At 39.7% G+C, this 21,464-nt stretch overlaps 1 protein-coding gene across 5 annotated transcripts in view; it reads right to left on the bottom strand.

Moving 5' to 3' along the window:
• Nucleotides 1–127: 127 nt before the first annotated feature.
• Nucleotides 128–21,464, bottom strand: part of LOC109034001 (breast cancer anti-estrogen resistance protein 3 homolog) — a 186,479-nt gene continuing 165,142 nt past the window's right edge. For all 5 annotated transcript variants that reach the window (XM_072302716.1, XM_072302714.1, XM_019046889.2 and 2 more), the window contains 6 exons: nucleotides 15,597–15,657; nucleotides 9,514–9,762; nucleotides 5,421–6,733; nucleotides 3,877–4,045; nucleotides 3,326–3,518; nucleotides 128–2,729 (listed from right to left, as the gene is read on the bottom strand). In XM_072302716.1, the coding sequence (XP_072158817.1) occupies nucleotides 2,347–2,729; nucleotides 3,326–3,518; nucleotides 3,877–4,045; nucleotides 5,421–6,733; nucleotides 9,514–9,762; nucleotides 15,597–15,657 (2,368 nt within the window). In that variant the 3' untranslated portion in view covers nucleotides 128–2,346. The remainder of the gene's footprint in view (nucleotides 2,730–3,325; nucleotides 3,519–3,876; nucleotides 4,046–5,420; nucleotides 6,734–9,513; nucleotides 9,763–15,596; nucleotides 15,658–21,464) is intronic.

Raw genomic sequence — 21,464 nt, 5'->3', positions numbered from 1 at the left:
TTTTATGAAGTGTAAAACATGTTGGTGAACCTTAATTGCAATTTTTCGTGATCATGTTTAGAAATTGTGAAGAAACATTATTTTGCAAAGTCGATTTTGTGTACAAATGTAGAAAAGTATAAACGTACCAAGTTAGAAATGGATGAAAAAATTGGTCTAGTGATACCACTGATGAAAAAAAATAGTACTTAAAATAGTACTTATCGATAATTTTTTTTTATTTTTTTGAGAGAGAGCAGTATCAGTGATACAATAAAAAATTTAAGTTTTACGAATAGTTTAAAAATATTTCAAGTATTCCAGGTTCTGTCAAAAAATTCTAATAAAATGGAGCTCCTTTGAATAGAAATGAATCTCAGGAATAAATGAGACCATCCAGCATTAAAGGCGGGAGATACATTTCGATCCTAAATATTCAATGAAAATTTCAAAATGATTTTAACAAATCTTTCAGTTTTTTTTACACTTTCTACTGCTTTACGTTTCAGAGGTTGTAGACTAAGGCAGAATTTTGAACAAACTTATGAGTACATAGATAATATTTTTGACTAGATATTGGAGACCATTTATAATGATTTCATTCATTCATCCTCTTATTAGATTACCTATTTACAGTTATTATATGCTCTGGAAATAAAAAAAAACAAAAAATAGAATTATCACGATTCGCTCTTTGCTAAATAACTTATGAGATGATTTGAAAAATGATATCAATAACACATTGAAGAGTAATAAAGTAAGTGAGTCACGTTCACGCTCACATTCTTGCTTTGCAATTATAGAGTTATCATGTACTTAGTACATATGTAATGCAGAACAACATCCACTATTTGATAATACTATTTTCTTGATAAATATTTTTTTAAGAAAGAGCAAATCTAAAACAATGAATTAAACATTTTTAATCGTCTAATCTACCTAAATTACTCGGATAAAATTTAAAAATAAAATACAAATCAGTTAATAACTAAAGGTTTAAGATACATCAGTAAAAATCAAGTTCAAAACTTAACTCATCTTGATAAATTACGCAAATATCACATTAGTGCCTCCTTGGATTTTGGAGTATTCATTTTAAAACTGAACGAAATCCAATTATTACCGCTCATTGGTGGTAAAATATTTTTGTATAATATTTCATGGTAAATATATTTATTTCATCAAATATTATCTGTTGTATGAAAGTAAAAATTAAAATCATGTTAGTATCTCAGGTAGTCACATGTTTTACACACCGTTTTTTGTTATTTTGAGGCTCAAAAAACCATGCTTATATTCCTCCCTCAATAATTGATCAAAAGTAGATGTTTCCTATTGCCACAACTATTAGTAACAAAACCCAATTGTGCGCAACATTCTTAGTTTCCTTGTATTTCTAGTTTCTGCTTTTCGCTTATTGTTGGTGGAAAATATCAATTATTTTTTTAACATGTAGCAATTGCTTTACCAAACAAAGTGAATTCATTGGACGTGGTCAAAAAGTTTAGCTGATAAACCGGTCTTTACTGCTCTTTCCTTGTCTGGCTCTTGGAGCCCAAATTTGCCAATTAGGTTTTCTGCTTCTGTCCTTACAAGCGTCAATAGCATATCATAGTTTGCCTCTTAGGGGTATCAGTATTGCCAGCGTAATAAGAGGAGCTAAAGTATCCATTTCAACGAATGTTAGTTTTCGATGGAGGAAATGTTAGTTGTATCATATTACATGAACACAACCGTCATTATTTTTCATTCTATCCTATCTTTATCTCTCTCACTCTCATTACAGTTCTCTTTCATACTAAATTCAGCTTTCAATCGATTCTCCAGTCTTTTTTGATTTTCTCGAAGTCTTATCAATGCTTGGAGACTGTTATCTTCTGATGATTCCTATGATAGATAGACTTGCCACCTCGCTTGAGTATGATGTCATCTTTTCTATAAAGTACCAGATCTTATTTTGATTCTTGGTCATTCAGTGTGGTGTAGTATTATTTCCAATGAATGCACTTCGATGAAACCATTTTCATTCCTTTTATTATATTCGCGTTTTCAAAATTGCGTTCAATTTTTTCAATGTAATAAGAAGAATTGTTGGATTTTTTTTTATTTATTGAGGGAGATAACTCGGTTGTTCCTACACAGGTTAGTACTCGAGACAAAAGTGCGAGCTTACTAACCTTACCGGAAAACGAATGACAACTTTAAAGTTTCTCATCATTGAGTCATTGTGTTTAATAAATGTATGGCACCAAAGAACATTCAGTTTTAAACTGTTTAATTGCATTACCAGAACAAAACTGTTCCGAATCCACAGCCCTTTTGCTCAGCCTCTCGCCGCACAGAATTAATCTTCCTTTTTAGAGATTTTTAAACACTTGTGCCGATCGGTATGTTTACATTGACATGCTGTGAAGGTAAACAATTTTGTGTTGGTGGTTCACACTTTTCTGACATAACTGTCAATACTTGCTCAAATTTGGAGTGCCTATCACCATACGAAGCTGCCGCTCCCCGACTACCCCATAGGAATTTCAAGTAGAATTCTGTACGGAACATATCCAGAAGCAGGTCGTCAATTTTGGAATCCCCTAAAACAATTTCGGAGTTCCTCTTGAAAGACGCTGCACAGGATCCAAATTTTCTTGAAAATTCAAGGTGGGCGAAGAATGTACCCAAGCCGAGATCAGCAGATGTTTCCCATGAATTGATACATGTTGATATTAGATTGTTATTTTCCGAAAAAGTGTCATCTGAAATGAAGAGATAATAAAGCTGTCAATATTTTTAGTTCTAAAACTATTTGAACAGTTGAAAAGTATGCAAAGACAGAACATATTATAATAATTTTGGAATATTTTAAAATTTTGATAACTTAGCTGTTTTCTCTTAATTTATGGAATAGACATGTTTGCCTGCAGTACTTAACCTATACCTACATCATTCCCATTCTTTAATCCAGTATGCAATCAACAGGATGCATATTTTATACATTATTTGATCCAAGTATACAATATATTCAAACCCAGGGCAGGCTAAGTTAATATCGAGATTTAATTTTTCCCCCCTTAAAAATCTAGTACAGCAAAGTCAAAAAATACATTTCACCCATTACAACCTGACCAAAAAAATGGAACATGAATGGAAATATTTAAACTTTGATATGATGATGTGCATTTTCAACTTCAGCTGTCAATGTCATATTTTGATTCTGAGGTCAGTCATTCGATATCTTTTTGAATGTAAGGAACTTAGGGTAAAAATATTGTGGAAAATCTCAAAATTTGATTTTATGAAAATCTAAAATGAGAACTTGAACAATTTATCTCGGTAGCAAGATGTAACTTACCTAAAATTTCGTCAGCAGTCTTCTCCTGAAGGAGTAATATTGGTAGAATGTGAGGAATTGTTGTGTTCGGTGCTTGTGGATTGGAGCACTCATTCATGTTTTTTAAAGTTGGCCTCAATTTAGCCTCAAAATTAAAAGCGCTATCTGTGAATTTCTGGCGTAGAATATGCCATGTTGTGTTCAGCCGCTGAATCTGGAAATTAAAAATATAATGTGTTATTTGATTCCAACTAATATTATCCACAGGATAATTTTTTTAGTATTTAATTCAGTACCTAAAAGATAAACTACAATAGAAAGCCTCTGCAATTAATGATTCAAATTACTTAATGCCTTGATTAAAGTGCTAAATATAGCTTTAAAATATCCTAGTTTCTGTGCTTCAAAACCTCTTTTTAATTGCATTTATCTCCTGAGGAAAACGCATGTGTCGGACTTTGCTTTATGTAACAAAGAATCCCCGGAAATTAATCTCTCATCAGGCCCATTAGCTCTCCTTAATTTTAGTTATTTGTATCTAATATAATTATGCGAATGGGAAAAATACATACTTGAGGCATGCACAGACCCAGCATGACGGAGGAAAATCCATATAGATTGCCTAAAGCTGTTTTGCTGTCGATTGCCACCTGGATCCATTTATTCAAAGCCTCAGCTCGCTCCGATTCATTTGTGCTTGTCAGTATTGTCACGGCTACAAACAGCTTTATGCACTGAATCCTGAAACAAGAAATTAAATCAAAGTGTAAAATCGGCTTGTCTCCTTGTTTCCAACTGACGCAAAGAAGAACAATAATGTGATCTAACCCAAGAGTTTATTGAGCAACGAATTAGAATGTCAGTTTGTCATCTGAGTTTCTTCTTTCTTTAAGTGCGAAGAAGATTTACTGATTACAAGGCATAGTAGGGAGAGACAGTCTCCATTAGTGTGCAGTACTTCCTCTTCGGATTCAGTCATGTTTTCATCTAAAGAAGCTCTCAAAAAATTATCTATGAATTACATTCAATGCAGGGCCGGATTCACCTACTTGCCGCCCATGGGCCGCCTATATTTTGTCGCCCCCTTCTCACTCGTTTTGAAACCCGATAAAAACCATCAAATGAACGTGCGGGGGAGGGGTGCATAAGACGCATTTACTCGTGTTGAACACATTTTTTGGGAAAGCCCTGTCAACACTACTAGCAAAAGTTCACGAAACTTTACGCGAAAGTTAAGTTCCATAAACCTATCTCTGTGTGGACAAGGCCTTCCATTCATAAGAAATGAACGAACAAATTACGAAAGAACAAACATAAATGTGGTTCAATGATTTTAACTTCCGCCGCCGCGCCGCGCAGATCGCACCGCGTTGGACGCAATGCGTGAAGTATTCACGCAGTCTTGTAGGCGCTATGCGTTTCACGCTGACCGCACTGTGTTTGGCGCAATGCGTGAAGTATTCATGTATTCTTGTAGGCGCTATCCGTTTCACGCTGACCGCAATGACCGCACTGTGTTTGATGCAATACGTGAAGTATTCGTGCAGTCTTGTAGGCGCTAATATGTGTTACACGCCGATCGCCGCGCCGAGGGCTTCTCCTTTTCATCTCAAGTCCTCGTTATCATTTCTCTTTAAGTCGCGCCGTTCTAAGCCAAATTGCGTGTTTGGTTTCTCTCGTAACTCGACTTATTGAACTCTTGTATCACTAAGAGACGACCAAATTAGAAATTACTATACCTACTCTCAGGAAATGAGATATTTTGTCGCCTTTCTCGTTTGTAATTTTGTTTTTATAAATCCGATTTTTTTTTATACCTACTCTTAAAAAATTGCAAATTTTTGCCGCCATGGGCCGCGGCCCTTGTGGCCAACTCCTCATCAATCCGGCCCTGATTCAATGTATACAAAACTTTATTCAGGAATCAGTAAAAATTTCTTTTGAACTTCAATCACTTAGGAAGAGCACTTATTAAGTTTAAGAGTTGCCTGAATGTTTGATTGTTGAGTTGAATGTTTCTTTCAAATTGGTTCAAAAATACCTAATTTTTTATTTTTCATATTTTTAATATTCTTGCTAGCAGCAACACAACAAAAAAACTGCAGATGAAGCTCACCTTTCAATTAAATCCAAACGAAGTTGATGACCATGAGGAAGACAACATAATTCTATTCCAGAAACGTTACCAAAGTCGTAGTTTTTATCCTCTGAAGAATTACTGTATGTTCGAAGAACTAGTTCCATATCAACCCTTGTCAAGTGATTTGCCAAAATCCTTGAGCCTGTTTCGTGAAGTATTCCTCTGACAACTTGAAGAGCGGTACTATCCAAAGGTTTATTTTCAATAGATGGTAATAAGAGAGTGTGAAAATTTTCTATGTCGTATAGAGATGGGAAGTCCACATTAATGTTCTCTAGTTCTAATGAGGAATCATCTAAAGCCATGTCAAAAGCTTTTAAAGTAGTTGAAGAACAAGACGATGGAATCGCTTTGGTATGATAATGAGGATTTTTTATAACAACACCAGGCCTGTTTAAAGGTAGCGTTGAAACAGGAGTTGTTGATTCTGAACTGTCTCCGTTTGCTGAACTCTGGACTGAATCTCCAGAGCCATTGCCAGAATCACTTTCAGATGTGTGGTAAGATAACCTTTTCAAAGTGTTTGCGTGATTTATATCTGTTAAACTAATATTATCATTATCACAATTTGAGCTTTCTTTGGAGATAGAGTGTAAAAGAGATGGAATACGACTAGGTTTCGGTGGAGGTATCTCACCGGGATTTTCATCACTGCAGAAGAAATTTTTCCTCTCAAAACAAGGGCTAAGAGCAGGGTCGCTGGTAACTCTTGTTATTTTACCATTTCTCGGCACTGTTAAAATCCCTGAAATGCTCATGTCAGGATTCAGTATTTTACTTCGAGGTAGAGACTGAGAAGAAAATCTGTTGTTCCATGATTCTGAATTATTTAAATTGATCAATTTCATTCCATCTGTAATATCTAGAGAGTTTTGACGAGACAAAGAGCAGTTGCTAATATTGTCTGCAGACAAAAGAGACTGAGTGAGGTGCTGCTTCTTGAATGGCAAGCATGGTGGCGTATCTTTACGCGTTCTTGGTGGTGAGTGAACAGGACTTTTATAGGAATTATAAGTGCTAAGGTTCATCGAGCCTGTTATGTTGTTTTGTGAAGGATATTGGCTTTGAATTTGACAGTGAGCAGTTTGCTGGAATAGATTGTACTTGGTGGCATAGAATGAAAGAGGAAAGAGCCTGTTTCGAGGGGTAGTGATTTTCGCACCCGATGCTACAGAAATGGGTTTACCACTTCCGACATAGTAAGTGATCAAATCTGGCACTGTATCGTAAGCATCATCTTCAAATTGGTATTGAACTCTCTCGTAAACTGTGTCTGGTTGTAAGACGACCTGGAAAAAAAAATAGTCATAAAAATTATAAGAACAAGCGTTTTTTCAAGTTTGTATTCCTTCAGAAAAATCTATGATTGAATTACGCATTGAATCTTCATCCTGGAAGAAATAAAATAAAATTTTCATTTTTTAAAGCTTTCCCTGGTAAAAATTGGCGATAGGAGCTGCGTTTCAAAATACCATAGGAGTTCTTATAGCCGACTGAAGAAGGCTATTGAAAATCATATAGCTGGCTGTAGAAAGCGGAGCAAATCATATAGCCGGGCTATACGAAGCTATAAAAAAGTATACAGTTGGGCTATAGTTCCTATCGCGCCGGGCTTTACAATTTATCGCCATTGGCTATAAAAGGCTATAAGAAATTGTGTAGAAATGCGTGTGCTTTGGAAATCATTAAGTTTGATACGGAACTACCTTAATATTTACAAAACACGCATTATATTTTCCTTTAAAACATATTTTTTTTCATCGATTAAAATGAGAATAATCCATACAGAGTGTGCAAACATTTCAAAATCATGAGTTGAAAAACGCTGACTCCGCGAGATTAAATATTGGAGCCTAACACAAAGCGGAGCGACGACGACGCACTGGCGCCTACAAACCTAACAGGGATACTTCACGCATTGCGCAATGCGTGAAGTATCCCTGTTAGGTTTGTAGGCGCCAATGCGCGTTTCGCGCTCTCTGCCCGCCCGCCGCGCCGCAGCGTGCCACGGCGTCTGAAGCAACTATTTCACACCAGAGGTATTGCACAGTATCATGAGAAATTGAAGGCGCTCCAACTTATTAAGAATGACAGTCATCCTTCAAAAGTACGGAGCTTTCCTCGCAAAATAAATCAAGACATTACGGCACAAAAAGAGAGCGGTAGTCCAAAAACTAACCAAGTCCTAGTATCCGTAATTTGTAAAGTTTAGCATAAACTTCATCGTCTGGCTGTTGCTTAGTCGCCATCGGCTATAAAAGGCCATAAGAAATTGTACAGCCGGCTACAGAAGCTATTGAAAATCTTACAGCTGGCTTTAGGTCTATGGTACCTATATTGGAACACAGATTCTACTGCCAATTTTTACCAGGGTTGGCTTGATTTTTTAATTTCAGAAGACTTTCACCACAAATATTGCAAAGTTAAGGAATAACCACAACTCATATCAACTGGTAAAAGATGTCCAATTTTTTGTTGAAATCATGTCGTATAAGGCTTTTTCAATTGACTCTGAATGTTTCTGTACAAAACTTTAAGTCTCTACGAAATAGAGGACGGATATTTCAAAAATAGTGGTTAAGGGCTTCAAATACTTTGATCCAAAGTAATTTTTGGCGCGTATACGTAGTATACCGCCTTTTGGCGCGTATACGTAGTATATTGGCGCGTATACGTAGTATACCGCCTTTGCGATCGTTTCGAACCCTGCTCGATACAATAACCGAGTCCCTTAGTTCCTTACCGAAAAGTGACTACCGCGAACTTCTGAGATTTTCCAAAGCGTGTAAAAAGTTTATTTATCCAACAATAATTATGATTTAAAGTTGTTTCTCATTCTGGGGGTCGCTAGTTTATGTGCAGTGAATACCAAGAGTCTACGTTACTTGGTTTTTTTAAAAAAAGCGTAAGAATGCGACGCGCTGATTTAAAATATGCATATATAAGCAGAATCAAGCGAACTGATTCGAGGATGGCTGAGCAGGTCGGCACTCTCGGAATGAGAATTTAACTCCTTCGTTTTGTTCAAAACGTTGCTTTGACAGATCTGTAACCTCGGTTATACTTTTCAAAAGTTGGTACCTGTTGAAGCATATGCTATGCTAAATGGTCTCCGTGGCGACCACTTTTTCTCTTCATCTTAACCTAATATATATGAAAAAAGAAGTCCTGCTTGTATGATTCTTCCAGTCATAATTTATCCTTAAAAAGGTATTATTAATAAAAATGTGTTTATTTATCTATACCTAATATTGTTGACCTTTTTTCTGAGCTCAACAAAGTGGTGACCCCGACGTGATTCTTTTCTCAAAATCTAGAAAAGAACTAATCATACTGTTGTGTGAAGTTAATTCAAAGAGTGGGTACATCGACCTGGTTTATCAAGTTTCTGCGATTTTTTACGGCAAATCGGTAGATTTTCGGGATGTGGATTGCTCACTTTCAATTCATGAATGAATAAAGCATGGACATGGTTGAGCTTCTTTGCATGAAAAGACGTTTAAAATAACAAAATCAAGACATATTTAATACAATTGCATTTATATCGAGTCAATTTCTTTTCAATAATATAACGGTATTTATAATACCGGTAATTTGGGTATTTTAGCCCCAAAATACCTTTAAATCGACTTTATCTTCTAGGAGTTCGACAGAATTTTTCCTTTCTTCGCTTAAATTTTTCCGTAGCACTTTTCTTCAAGAATCTGATAAGATTTTGCTTGAGGCAGATCAAAAAACTTAAATTTGTTCGAATAGCTTTCTAGATTCACAATACACGGTCTCGTGAAGGTGCGTTGTTGACCTTGCAGTGTTGGATCGTGAATTCTCTTGTTGTGCTGCTTGCCTTTTTTGAAATCTCTGTAAATGAAAACTTAAGGGGTTGATATGTGCGAGTTAATGACGCGCCTTATCAACACATTGTGTTGGAGTTCACTGCTTGTTTTAACTTTATATAGTACCGCTCCTAGAAGTCATGAGCCAGGATTCTAATCAAGGATCCTCTTGATCACCATAATGTTTTGTGATAAGTAATTAATTCTCCAAGAGCATTTTTAAAAAGAATAAATACCTTATTTATTACAAAGTGAAGACTTTGGCCGCGACTTCTGCAACTTAGCACATAGTTCCCCGGCTGTGATGCACAGTCTCTGACGAGGAAATCCCCATCATTATCCGACACTATCTCTTCAGCTCTGGTACGAGGAATAGCTCCATGGTACCATGCATGAGAGCGAAGGTCTCGATTGTCAAGACTTAACTCCCACTCAAGCGCCTTCTTAAGTTGGGCCGGATCCGCCAAAGGATCATTGACAGCCTCCTGTAATTTGAAAAGTAACAAGTGTCATTTAATTTAAAAATCATCTAAAACTCCTTTATACTTACGATACGTTAGCGAGAGATGGTGAAAATAGACGCTTGCACCATAAAATTCGTCAATTTCGTCCGTTTTTATACGTATCAAAAAATTCATTTGCTCCGTTATCTGTTGCTTTTCCAGCAATTTTCCTAGGTTATTATCTCTATTATCTAAGTCTAGAAATTTCTGTTTCTCTGAGAATGACAGAAGAACAATATCGTGACGATCATCATCAAGAGTGGGGAGGCATTCTGCTTGCGCACGTGGAAAAGCGCGGGTAATTTTTAAAAGTTTTGGCGCCAAAAGAGATAGAGAGTTTTAGCCAATCACAAGCGTGTATCACTAAACGCGCGAGAATTTGTTTTGTTATTGCTGTAGTGGTGGTCAAATTTTTGACGTCCTTACACGAAAAGATTATATAGGTGTCAGCTTTTGGCATAACAATTAAGATGTGGATCACATCAATTTGATGAGATTCAGTAGTTTTCAATGATGTGTATTACACAGTGGTCTTGAAGCAAATAAAAATGCGCCAAAAATGTACCCGAAAACGGTTTGCAGGGAGTGAGTATATGGTACTATCGCCGAATTTAGTTTCACGCATAGGCCGCTCCAAATCAAATGTAAACTGTGCGACGAGGCGCAGCGCGGCGAAGCGCGTTTCGGAGATATCGGGTGCTGACTGGACCTATCTCATCTCATGCCGACGAGGAAAACGGAGGCACATGAACAATTGACAAATCTGCTACTTTTTCAAGAAAATATCCTTCAGACAAGCATCTATAGGTGCAAACCCATAATAGACAGCGCAACACCGCGATCACTCGAAAGTAGAGCTATTTCATGAGGTGCAACTGATTTTTTTCTTCTAGACACCGCCGCGCCGTGCCGGTAGGTTACATGGAGTTCTTTGGGACAAAGGCGTATGCGCGCATCCGCCCTTTTTCGGGAGAACGCGTTTTCTGAAACTGGATTCTTCCCAGTTTCAGGAAATATACATAGTGTAAAGTCGTGCCCCCCCCCCACCCTTTTTACACAACGATCCACGTTATCTTGTAGGGATCATAGGGGAATGTAGTCACAATGTTCCGTTTTTGCAAGTATACTCTCAAAGACTTGTTCTTTCAAACTAATTAAATTTCGTGCGAAGATATTGGCTAGTACCAACGCTATGCACTTCTGAACTTTCAAATGCGATTTCCGCGGAACTACCTTTTTGAGTACACACCCTTGTTCCAAAGGACTTCTTAATTCAGGATATACTTCTTCGCGCAGGAAGTTTGAAAATGACGCAAAGCTGGTCCGCTGTCGAATATGAAAGATTACACAAGTATACACCGAAAAAAAAAATGAATGCTTCATTAGCGAATTCTCGTGTAATATTCAGCCCTGGGTCCAAGTATGACCTCGGTTTGTCCCTGTCTATGCCATTTTCCAGGCAAATTGGGATTATTTAAAAATGAATTTTCCAAGGAAAATTTGATTTTCTGGAAATTGATGTATGATCGAGATAAACCGAAGTAATTCTTGAATTTAGGGGCCTAGGATACATAGACACTAGCCAGACATGTATTGCATACCGCATGTCCAAAAAACATGTCTCCCTTTTTCTGATGAGAGTTTTCCGGTCAAAATGACATTATCCACCCATGAATCCTATATAAAACTGATCCGTTGTTTTGAGTCCGGAAGGACAGAAAATCATTTTATTCAGATAGCTATAATTGAGCTACTATATCTTATTTTTTGCTTCTGACCCCGAATCGACCTTTGTATTTTCATGCATTTGTATTTTCTTTGTATTTTCATTGTATAAACATGCAATCTAGTTAGTACAAGGTGAAATTTTGAAGGAGAGAGAGAGGGAAAAAGATTGTTGAGTCTAGCAAAGGACAAGGTGTTCAGTAAGGCAAGTAAAAAAGAGATAGGAACAAATCAATTAAATGCATCAGGTATATACGACAGGAAGATCCATTCAGCAATAATTTTGTTGGAAATGAGAATATTTTCAGACGTGACCGAACAATTGAAGCCTAACTTTGTGAGATAGCCTAACCAAATTTTATTGAAATTCACAGACTGAATGGCCTATTTTGGATCCAATGTTGAATACTGACTTTTTGCGAGGAAGGTGCAGTCTTTTTAATGATATTTTTATTAACCCTTAAATGCTGAAGCCGGGTCAAATTGTGAGGCTTCCTAACAAAACCTGCCCCGCAGATTGGATGGGGCTGGTTCACGCGAGCTTTAGATGTTGGTCTGCAAATCATTCCAAAAAAGAATCGAGTATCAAATCAACACAGTCGAAGAAAGGAGGGACCTATTTGGGCCTCTTTTTCAACTTTCCTCCCTGAATCTGAGAGACACCTCATTGGCAGCACATAGCGGAGCATTGCGAGTTCATGCCCCGTGCCATTGCGCCTTCAATTTTGCAGATGCAACACGGACATCCATCAAGCACGAATAGTCGTATCTCTGCGCCGTGATCAACGCGAGTCCTTCCCCTTGCTCCATTTCCTTATTGTGTTGGTTTCGTTTGTCTTACTTGTAGTGGTTCTTTAAAGGCTACGTGAGCAACGCAGTCGAAGGTAAGAAAAACGTAATCCGGCCTCGCTTTTTAACTTTTCTCGCGGATCTGACTAACAGCCTAGAGAAGAACATATTGCGAATTCACGCCTCACGACTCAGCCATCGCGCTTTTAATTTTTCGCAATAGAGGATCACTTTCCGAGTCCAAAACACCGACGATTTTTGAAATCAAACAAGTACGGATAGAGAGAAAAGGGTTCAAAGATAAATATTTCGACTCGCATATCTCGTGAACGGTTTGTCGTAAAGCGATGATCTTAGTCTCCAAATATAGAGGAAACCACCACCTTTCAGACAATGATGACAAAATTGGTCCATTTCGAAAATGTCATCCATTGCTGTCAAGTTGCCGTAGTTCAAATTTTCAATTTTTAGCTGGGGCGATACCTTTATCGGTCACTCCTAGATTAAATCATTCGTCAAAAATGACAAGATCAGGATAGATGAGTAATATGCAATGGATACAGGGAAATCAAAGTTTTCGATCATAAAACAATGTATGTTTACCTTCAACGGTTCGCTGGGTAGAAATAAGAGGAAAAAAGAGGAATTGCTAATAAAAACCATTTGAGCTTTTTAAATTTAAGTCCATCCTACAGAAACGATTTGAAAAAGAAGCATGAAATTTTGTTGATGCAGCGAGAGTCAGCTGAGGCTAGTCTTGTAACATTCATATGTCTCGATATTTTGTTCTTTTTTAATAATTTTCTTCGGGAATTAGCTATAATGGGGTATAAAAATGCACAACCTTGCAATTCGTGATTGGTTTGGGGGCATTTGGTGATCTTGGGACTCGGAACAAACCAGGTCCAAGTGTACCACATCCACTTTGAAAAATCATATCTCTCCTCCAACTTGTTTCCCCCAGGATGAACTTGTGCTTGTTTTAAAGCTTAAACGGTCTACTTTCATCAAAAAATAGTTAGATTACTTTTTGTGCGATTCCTTCAACGTCGCAGCTAAAAAGGTGAAAAACTGAACATTTGAACTTCAACAACAATGGATGAAATTTCCAGAATGGACCAATTTTGTAATTATCGCCTGAAAGCTGGTGGTTTTCTCTACATTTTGAGACCAATATCAACTTTCTACGACAAAGCGTTAGCGAGATATGCGAGTTTAATTTTTTTACTTTATGACTCCCCTCCCCCTCCCTCCGTGATCGTCCGATTTCAAAATGCGTCAGTGTTTTAGACTCGGGAGGAGATCCTCTATCAACTTTGAAAATATTTCGAAGATCAGGCCAAGGTTGAAACGGACAATTTGGAATGAGGCCCTTTCTTCCTTGCTCTAGTCACAAGAACAAGAGGCAAGTGAGAATTGGAATTGATGCGCGATACGTCATTACGAATCTTTGTTTACATTCCAAAGAGCCAAAAACGTGAATTCTCACGGTGAATGAGTGGAAATGTCTGTGTGTGTTTCATGTGCGTCTGTGTTAGTGACTACGCGCTCACAGAGGAACCAGTGCGTCTTCATGAGAGCGTTATCAGGCAACGCGCCGCGCCGCGCCGTCGCTAAATAGTCACCAGAGACTCTGCGTGAAACTAAATTCGGCGATAGTACATGTGGACTTAAAATCGAGAAAGATCAAAATCTTGGTGGAGTCCAATTTTGAGATATCGTAATTTAAAATTTTCATAGTTAACACAAGTTTTCTACTGATTTTGATCAGCTTTTTTATTTATTTGTCTAATGAATCGGTGTTAATTGGTTCACGTTTTTATTTTTCGTTCGATTCATGTCGATCGAATATATATATCCTCTCGTTAAATGTAGACTACCTATCAAACTCTTTTTTTTTACTTGAACAATTTTTCTTCTGCTGCGTCTGCAGCAATATGCATTTCCGCGCATCCGGCCTGCAGGGCCGGATTAAGGGGGTGGCCACATGGGCCGCGGCCCATGGCGGTAAATTTAGGGGGCGGCAAATTTTGCGATTTTTTAAGTGAAGGTATGAAGCAAATCGGATTAAAAAAAAAAAAAAATACAAACGAGTAAAGGCGACAAATTCTCTCATTCCCTGAGAGTACAGTAATTTCGCATTGCGTCAAACACAGTACGTTCAGCACCGCTCGATGTGAAACGCAAAGCGCCTACAAGACTGTAGGAATACTTCACGCATTGCGTCAAAAACAGTGCGGTCAGCAGCGGTCGATGTGAAACACATAGCACCTACAAGACTGTAGAAATACTTCACGCATTGCGCAAAACACAGAGCGGTCAGCGCGGAGCGGCGGCGGAAGTCAAAATTATTAAACCGCATTTATGTTTGTTCTTTCATAATTTTTTCGTTCATTTCTTATAAATGGAGGGCCTTGTCCACACGGAGATAGGTTTACGGAACTTAACTTTCGCGCAAAGTTCCGTGAAAATTTGCTGGTAGTGTTGACGCCCTTCAGCTGCGTCCGCAGCAATTGTTGCTCCTGATCTGCTGTGCGAGCTAATCTCAGCTCATTATACTTGACTCCCTGAAGGTGTTTAATGTGCGGAAGAGCATTCTGTTGGTGAACAACATGTGAGATTGAATGAATCGCTCCATCCCTATACTTCGTTCGTTCTCTGACAGAATGCGCTACTTGCGCACATAAAACGCCTTCAGAGAGTCGAGTATGTGGTGACCTAAAATCAGTACGCACAACATATTCGCAACAACAATTGCTGCCGACGCAGCTGAAGGCGAATTGCTTTCGCACATAAAACGCCTTCAGAGAGTCAAATACGTAATGATCTGAAATCAGCACGCACAGCATATTCGTAACAACACTTGCAGCAGAAAGCGAATTGTTAAGTTAAAAAAAGATTATGGTAGCTTGTCTGCGTGTAACGAAAGGGTACGTGTTCGATTGACGTGATTCGAACGACGTGAATCGATTAACACCGATTCAATGGACAAATAAAAACGTGAACCGATTAACACCGTTTCAATGGACAAATTCATGAAAAAGCTGCTCAAAATCAGTAGAAAACTTGCACTCACCACGAAAATTTCAAATTGCGATATCTCGAAATAAGAATCAGCCAAGATTTTCGTTTTTCGCGATTTCAAGTCCACACTTCCCATAGACTCACCCCCTATAAACCGTTTTTGGGTACATTTTTGGCGCATTTCTTTTTGCTACAAGACCACTGTGAATAGTAGTAAAACCTACGAGGAGAACTTATCAACGTTCTCCTCATAGCTATCCATCTAAAAAACTACGTACCATTTTGATGTTGTAAAGACTTTTACTCTGCAAAACGTTGCTCACAGCCAAAATGTCCGATCTGTAACAAAAGAAAAACATGAAATTAGGTCAAAAAGTTGGCGTAACATCTGTTCAGTATAGGTAATGGAGCCCATGGAGGTGGCAGAATAATATTTTATATCAGTGAATGGACATCATTTACACCACCCCGACATAAAAGCAATAATCTTACTCTTTTAATTTCATTTTGTTGCAACCTGTGCTACATGAGCTATACTGCCGTGCTAAAGAAGAACGATGTAGGAGCCTTCAAACGTCGCCAATCTTCTTTTGAAATTTCGGAAATTTTCGGAAGAATTTGTAAATACTTTTCTTACAATTTTTTGGAGAATTTCGCTCGTCATCTGGTCTGAAAAGTTTGAAAGTTTCAAGGAAAAGTATCCACAACTTTCCTCGAAAAGAAATATTCTCTGAGAGGAAACTTGGCAACATTCGAATGCTCAAAGGGGATTTTCCCATAGCACGGTAGTATACTGTCGTGCTAAAGAAAAATGCCGTATAAGCCTTCAGACGTTGCCAAATTTCCTTCACTAAAAACCGAATTTACCGAGAAAATTGTGAGTATTCATTTTCGAAATTTTTAGACGATTTTGAACGCAATTTAATGTAAAATATTTGAACATTTTAGGGAAAAATAAGCATGACTCTCCTCAAAAAAATTAGTTGTACACGGAGAAAATTGGCAAGTCTCGAATTTTCATACGGCATTTTTCCTTTGCACGGCAGTATAGTTCCCCTTAGAACAATTTTCATAAAATAAATTTACACAAGAGAAAGGGGAGGCGCTGCGAGGCCCCTAGAGTTGGCGCCCCACGTAAGTTCGGGCGTAATTTTCGTGCCCTTGACGACCGGCTAAAACGTAGCTACTTCCGCGTGGTAAGAAACAAATCGTAAAGGAAACTCCGGAGTACACCCATCATCAGACTATTACGGACTATAAATCCGAACTAACGGAGTGCGGAATGTTGTCAGTCACGGAAACATGCTCCAGGACAATGAGGGGAAGGGGGGGGGGCATCGACGCTACGTGAAACGTGTGCTCCCATCCTTTGGCCGATTCGCGAGAGGAAAAAAAACGAGGGAGAGGAGTCCCCCCTCCCGCCGTCCCGCGAATTCCGATGTTTTTGGCTCGTCACTTCGGAATAATGACAAATAACGGGCCAACAACTACACGGGGCTCAGCTCCTTGATTTGGCGGTGGTCAGAGGGGGGGGGGGGGGGGGGCTGCTCTCCGAAGAGTGACACGGCGAGACATGACGCGACGGTGTTTTTGCGGGGTCATTTCCTCCGAGCCTGCACTGATATCATCTAGATGGGTGGTTTATGTTCAGTTTGGGTAATCAGGGTGTCTGCAAGTCCGGAAACAGTACTGATTTTCCAAGGGCGGTCCGGAAATACTGAAAAAGTGCGGAAATTCCGCAAGAAGGTCTGGGATTTTTTAATTTTTTGTCAATTTTGTCGCAATTTGAGCGAGAAATTCTAATTTTTGAAAATTTTCGAATTTCGTCAATTGGAGGTACTAGAGAAGTACTGAATTTCTCTGTTGAGGAGGTACTGAATTTCTCGGGAATGTACTGAAAATGTACCGTAAAAGTACTGATTTTTGGTCATTTGGAATGTGATAGGAAATTTTCGCGAGTAATCGAGATACGTGGTCTCTTAATGTTGCCGTGCTAAGGAAGAACGCCGTATGAACATTCGAGAGTTGCCAAATTTCCCTTGATGAAACGGGTATTTCTGACGACATTCAAGCACATTTAACTTTGTGATTTTCAAAATTTTAGTTTAAATTGCGTATCAAATTGTCTGAAAATTTTGGAGAAAAATATTAACAATTTCATCAGTAAATTCGGTTTCCACCGAACGAATTTTGGCGACATCTGAAGGCTACATACGGCGTTTTTCCTTAGTACGGCAGAATGTCGGCATCATTATGTGTTGGTCGCAGCCCATCATCGTTGAAAGCAGCTAGATGGCGCTGAAAATGAAATGAAAACTCCGTTTTCATTTTCATGACAAGAGTGTCATTCTCAAACCATATTTTTTCTGTTAAATGAGAGAAATAGTGAGCACAATCATAGCAACACCTTGTTGCGTTTACCAGGTTTTGAATTTTTACTCCACAGAAGCACTCAAAACCAGATATTCCCATGGCTGGATGATCGGTTAGTTTTTCTACTCCTGCGTTCAAGTCTCTCGGCTGTCGCACGGGTTGCGTAATCGAGCGTTGTGAGGCGCTATTTTAACGATGAAACAGCTAGACCTGTAGTCGCGCTTTTGCGGCATCGAGTGGGCTACCTCTGTTTCTATTTGTTGGAGACTGTACAATTGCAGAAATGCTAACTTAACTACACCCACTGTAAAACGAACGAATTCAAATGTTGTGTTAGCATTTTTTGTATTGTAAAATCAGCATTTGAAACTTGACGGGCTTTTTTTTAACAATTTAAATGCTAAATCTAATGCTAAAATGATTTTTTTCCGTGTACGGCAGTGTGCGACGGTGAGGCCGGAGGCGGTGGCGCGGCGAAGCGAAAAGAGGTTATTCCACGGATCACGATCGGAGTGATCCGACTCTCCTGGTCTCGCTCTCTGGACACGGGACGAGGCCCTTGCTCTTGGCTCTCGACCGGGACCCGAACCCAACCTGGACCGTGTCTCCTTGCCCAAGTATGGAGAACCGGGTTCGGGTTCCGCCACTTGGACTCCGCATCGGGTACTCGTACTCGTACCCTGTAGCCGATGTCGGTGTCGATGTGTGCACAGCCACCGAGCGCCACACGCGGGCTTAACTCGTCGCCTTCCGGCTGAAGTACCACAAGCGCCATGCGACGCTTAAAAATATCCGCGATGGGTGGGAGAACTGAGCATCGATCAATTTAAAAAAATATCATATTCGATCACGCATGTCGTGGGGTTGCATACGCATTCTTTTGAAGGCTGTTTTTTCTCCAACGTCGGAAAATGAATAATCACAATCATGGAATAGCTTTTCCGCTTCCTCTCTGTTCCCAAGCGTATGTGCTACGCGCACAGGTGGAGGTAAATACACCTGTTGGGAACAAAGCTACCTGGACGAGTGACATCGGTAACCTAGACTTATAACTTTCTAGAGCATGTGATCTGAATTTGGACAATCGCAATGGGAGGGAGGACTCAGCATCGATCAATTTAAAAAAAGTATCATATTCGATCTAAAATCACTCTCTCGAGTGGAAAATCTCCTTAATGAGTATATACGCGGTACAAATCGATTTTCAGGCGATGCCGCGGGTACGGGGTACGCTTTCGAAGCGATGAAGTTGGAACTTCAAAGACGGAGTTCATCACCTTCCGGCCAAAGTATCACAAGCGCCATGCGACGTTTAACCATTTTCGTCGCCATTTTATTTTTCTACACAGAGATTATAAAATAATGTCTAGTAAAGTGTCCAAGTGGCAACGGGACGGCGGGAAGCCGCGACATTCCAACGGAGTCTCAACGCTTGCGCCTGGCTCGGGAGGAGCAGATACGGGTACGGCCGGGGACCCCCCCCCCCGGCTCCCTCGCCAATACGGGATACTATTTTGATCGTTAATTGATTGGGATTCAATTAATTTCGCTACACAGTGGAGACCCGAGAGCGCGGCTTCGGACTCGGAGCGCCAGATGTGGAGCTCGGTTCGACATGCTCTTGCTCTTGCTCTTGCTCTGTCCTGAGGCCGGATGTGACCTCTGACTCTGATCCGAGTCAACTCCCATCGCGCCAACCAGCTTTCGCGCTCCGCCTGGAAATGATTTTCCTTTTCTTGATGAGTATAGAGCGATCCTATTGGTTGAAATGGGTGGTTCACATAGACTAAGGAAGAAAATGATGGACTAATTTTCGGGTCTCTCGTGGGTTGCCGTTAGTTAGTCTATCACCCACGTCCTTTGTCCATTGCAACCACCCGCTTCCACCAATAGGATCCCTCCAAATCCCTTTTGTCTTCTTTGTCTATAGCTTTGTCTATCAATTTCAATAATCGACCCGCAGATGTGGAGCTTGGTTCGACATGCTCTTGCTCCTGCTCTATCCTGGGGCCGGATGTGACCTCTGACTCTGATCCGAGTCAACTCCCATCGCGCCAACCAGCTTTCGCGCTCCGCCTGGAAATGATTTTCCTTTTCCGGCCATCGGTTTTTCAGGTTTTCTCTCCTCTATGGCTCTGGATCATGCTGCTATTGTTTGCAGCAGTCTGTGCGTTTCATTGATTTCGGTTCTAGTAGGTATCTTACTGTACGTTGCGCTCATTAGTACCAGTTCGCCTTCAATAAGCTGGTAGGCAATGTGTGCGGTTCAGGAGCAGTAATAGTTGCTTGCAGCAGCAAAGGCGCAAAAACCTCTCGAACTCGCGAGTAAGAGGATTGCGATCGGTCGCATATGAAAATTGGAAGGCCTCAAAATCGATGTTTTTAATGGGAAAGCTGACAAAATCGAGTTTTCCTTGCAGATCAGTGGTTTAAGTCTTGTATTTTTCGTATAATCGCGGTCTAAATCTCAAGTTTTTTTTTCTTTCTTTCTTTTTTTTTTTTTGCAAAATCGCAGCAATTTATGCGTGTCTAGAGCCATAAAAAAGTAATCTTTTTGGAATTCCTAAGGAAAAGGGTTTTTTTTTTTTTTTTTTTTTTAAACGGGAAGGTCAATTTGAAAACTGCAAAGGCTAAGAATTTCCTGCATCTCATAGCAGCAGTTTGAGAATTTCATCGGTTTCAAATCTAGCAGTATCTCACGGTACGTTGCGCTCAATCTCGCCAAGTTCGCCTTCAATAAACTAGTAGGCAGCGTGAGAGGCACAAGAACAGCAATAATTTCTTGCAGCTGTCTGAGTATTTCATTGGTTTTAGTTCTAGTTCTAGTAGCACGTTGCGGTACATCGCGCTGATTCTCGCCAGTTCGCCTTCAATAAGCTAACAGGCAACATGAGAGGCAGCAAGTCCTGTATGTTACCCCGAAAAAACGCGAATTATCGGCGGAAATTTGGCAACACCTCAACATGAACCTGCGTTTTTGAACTTGAGCTACCAATAATAAGTAAATGCATGGTGCGTTGCGCGGGAGAGGCCGTGTTCACGTGCTGACGTGCGTGCTCGGACGAGGCTTGACGACTCCATAACCGCGCTGGCTGCTGCCCGGCGTTCACCTGATTTTGATTACCCAGGGATCCTCCGGCCCCGGGAAGGGGGAATACAAGCACACAGACGCACGTGCCTCCATCCTGAGATCGGTGTTAGCAACGCGTGATTACTGTAGCGTGAACCATGAGCGGGAGACAAAAGCAGCCATCAAGAACGACAGGACGTGCGCCTCTGCTCTCGGCTCTGCGGGCCTTGTAATGAAAGCCCTGTGCTTTTCAATTATTTTCTCATGTTTGGAGTTGGGACACGTGGTCTCGACCAAGACCAATCCACACAGGTTGATCATTCCCCAAGACAAGTTTTGGAACTCTGATATGCAATAGAGTGCACTAGACAAAAAAAAAAAAAACATTGGCTCTAGAATCCAGACTCTTGAAAACATTGACAAGAAAAAATACTCTTGATTCAATCGGATTTTTTGCTTGAATCAAAACGAAATCCGCTTAAATTAAGAGGCTTGGCTCTTGATTTAAGCCAGATTCTGATTGAATCAAGAGTACTTTTTCTTGTCGATGTTTTTAAGAGTCTGGACTATAGATCCAATGTGTTTTTTTCCAGTGAGTATAGAGTACCTGTGTACGGGAGAGTATTGTCATCTCTGTGCCGCTCTCTGATTGGTTCATCAGTTTTAGGCTATCATGGAGCTCCAAAGTTGGCCCAATGTAAAC

This window comes from Bemisia tabaci, chromosome 7 (genome assembly GCF_918797505.1).
Source record: "Bemisia tabaci chromosome 7, PGI_BMITA_v3".
Taxonomy (NCBI): Eukaryota; Metazoa; Arthropoda; class Insecta; order Hemiptera; family Aleyrodidae; genus Bemisia; species Bemisia tabaci.
Note: the sequence above shows the minus strand (reverse complement) of the source record. Positions and strands in the feature narration are given on the sequence as shown.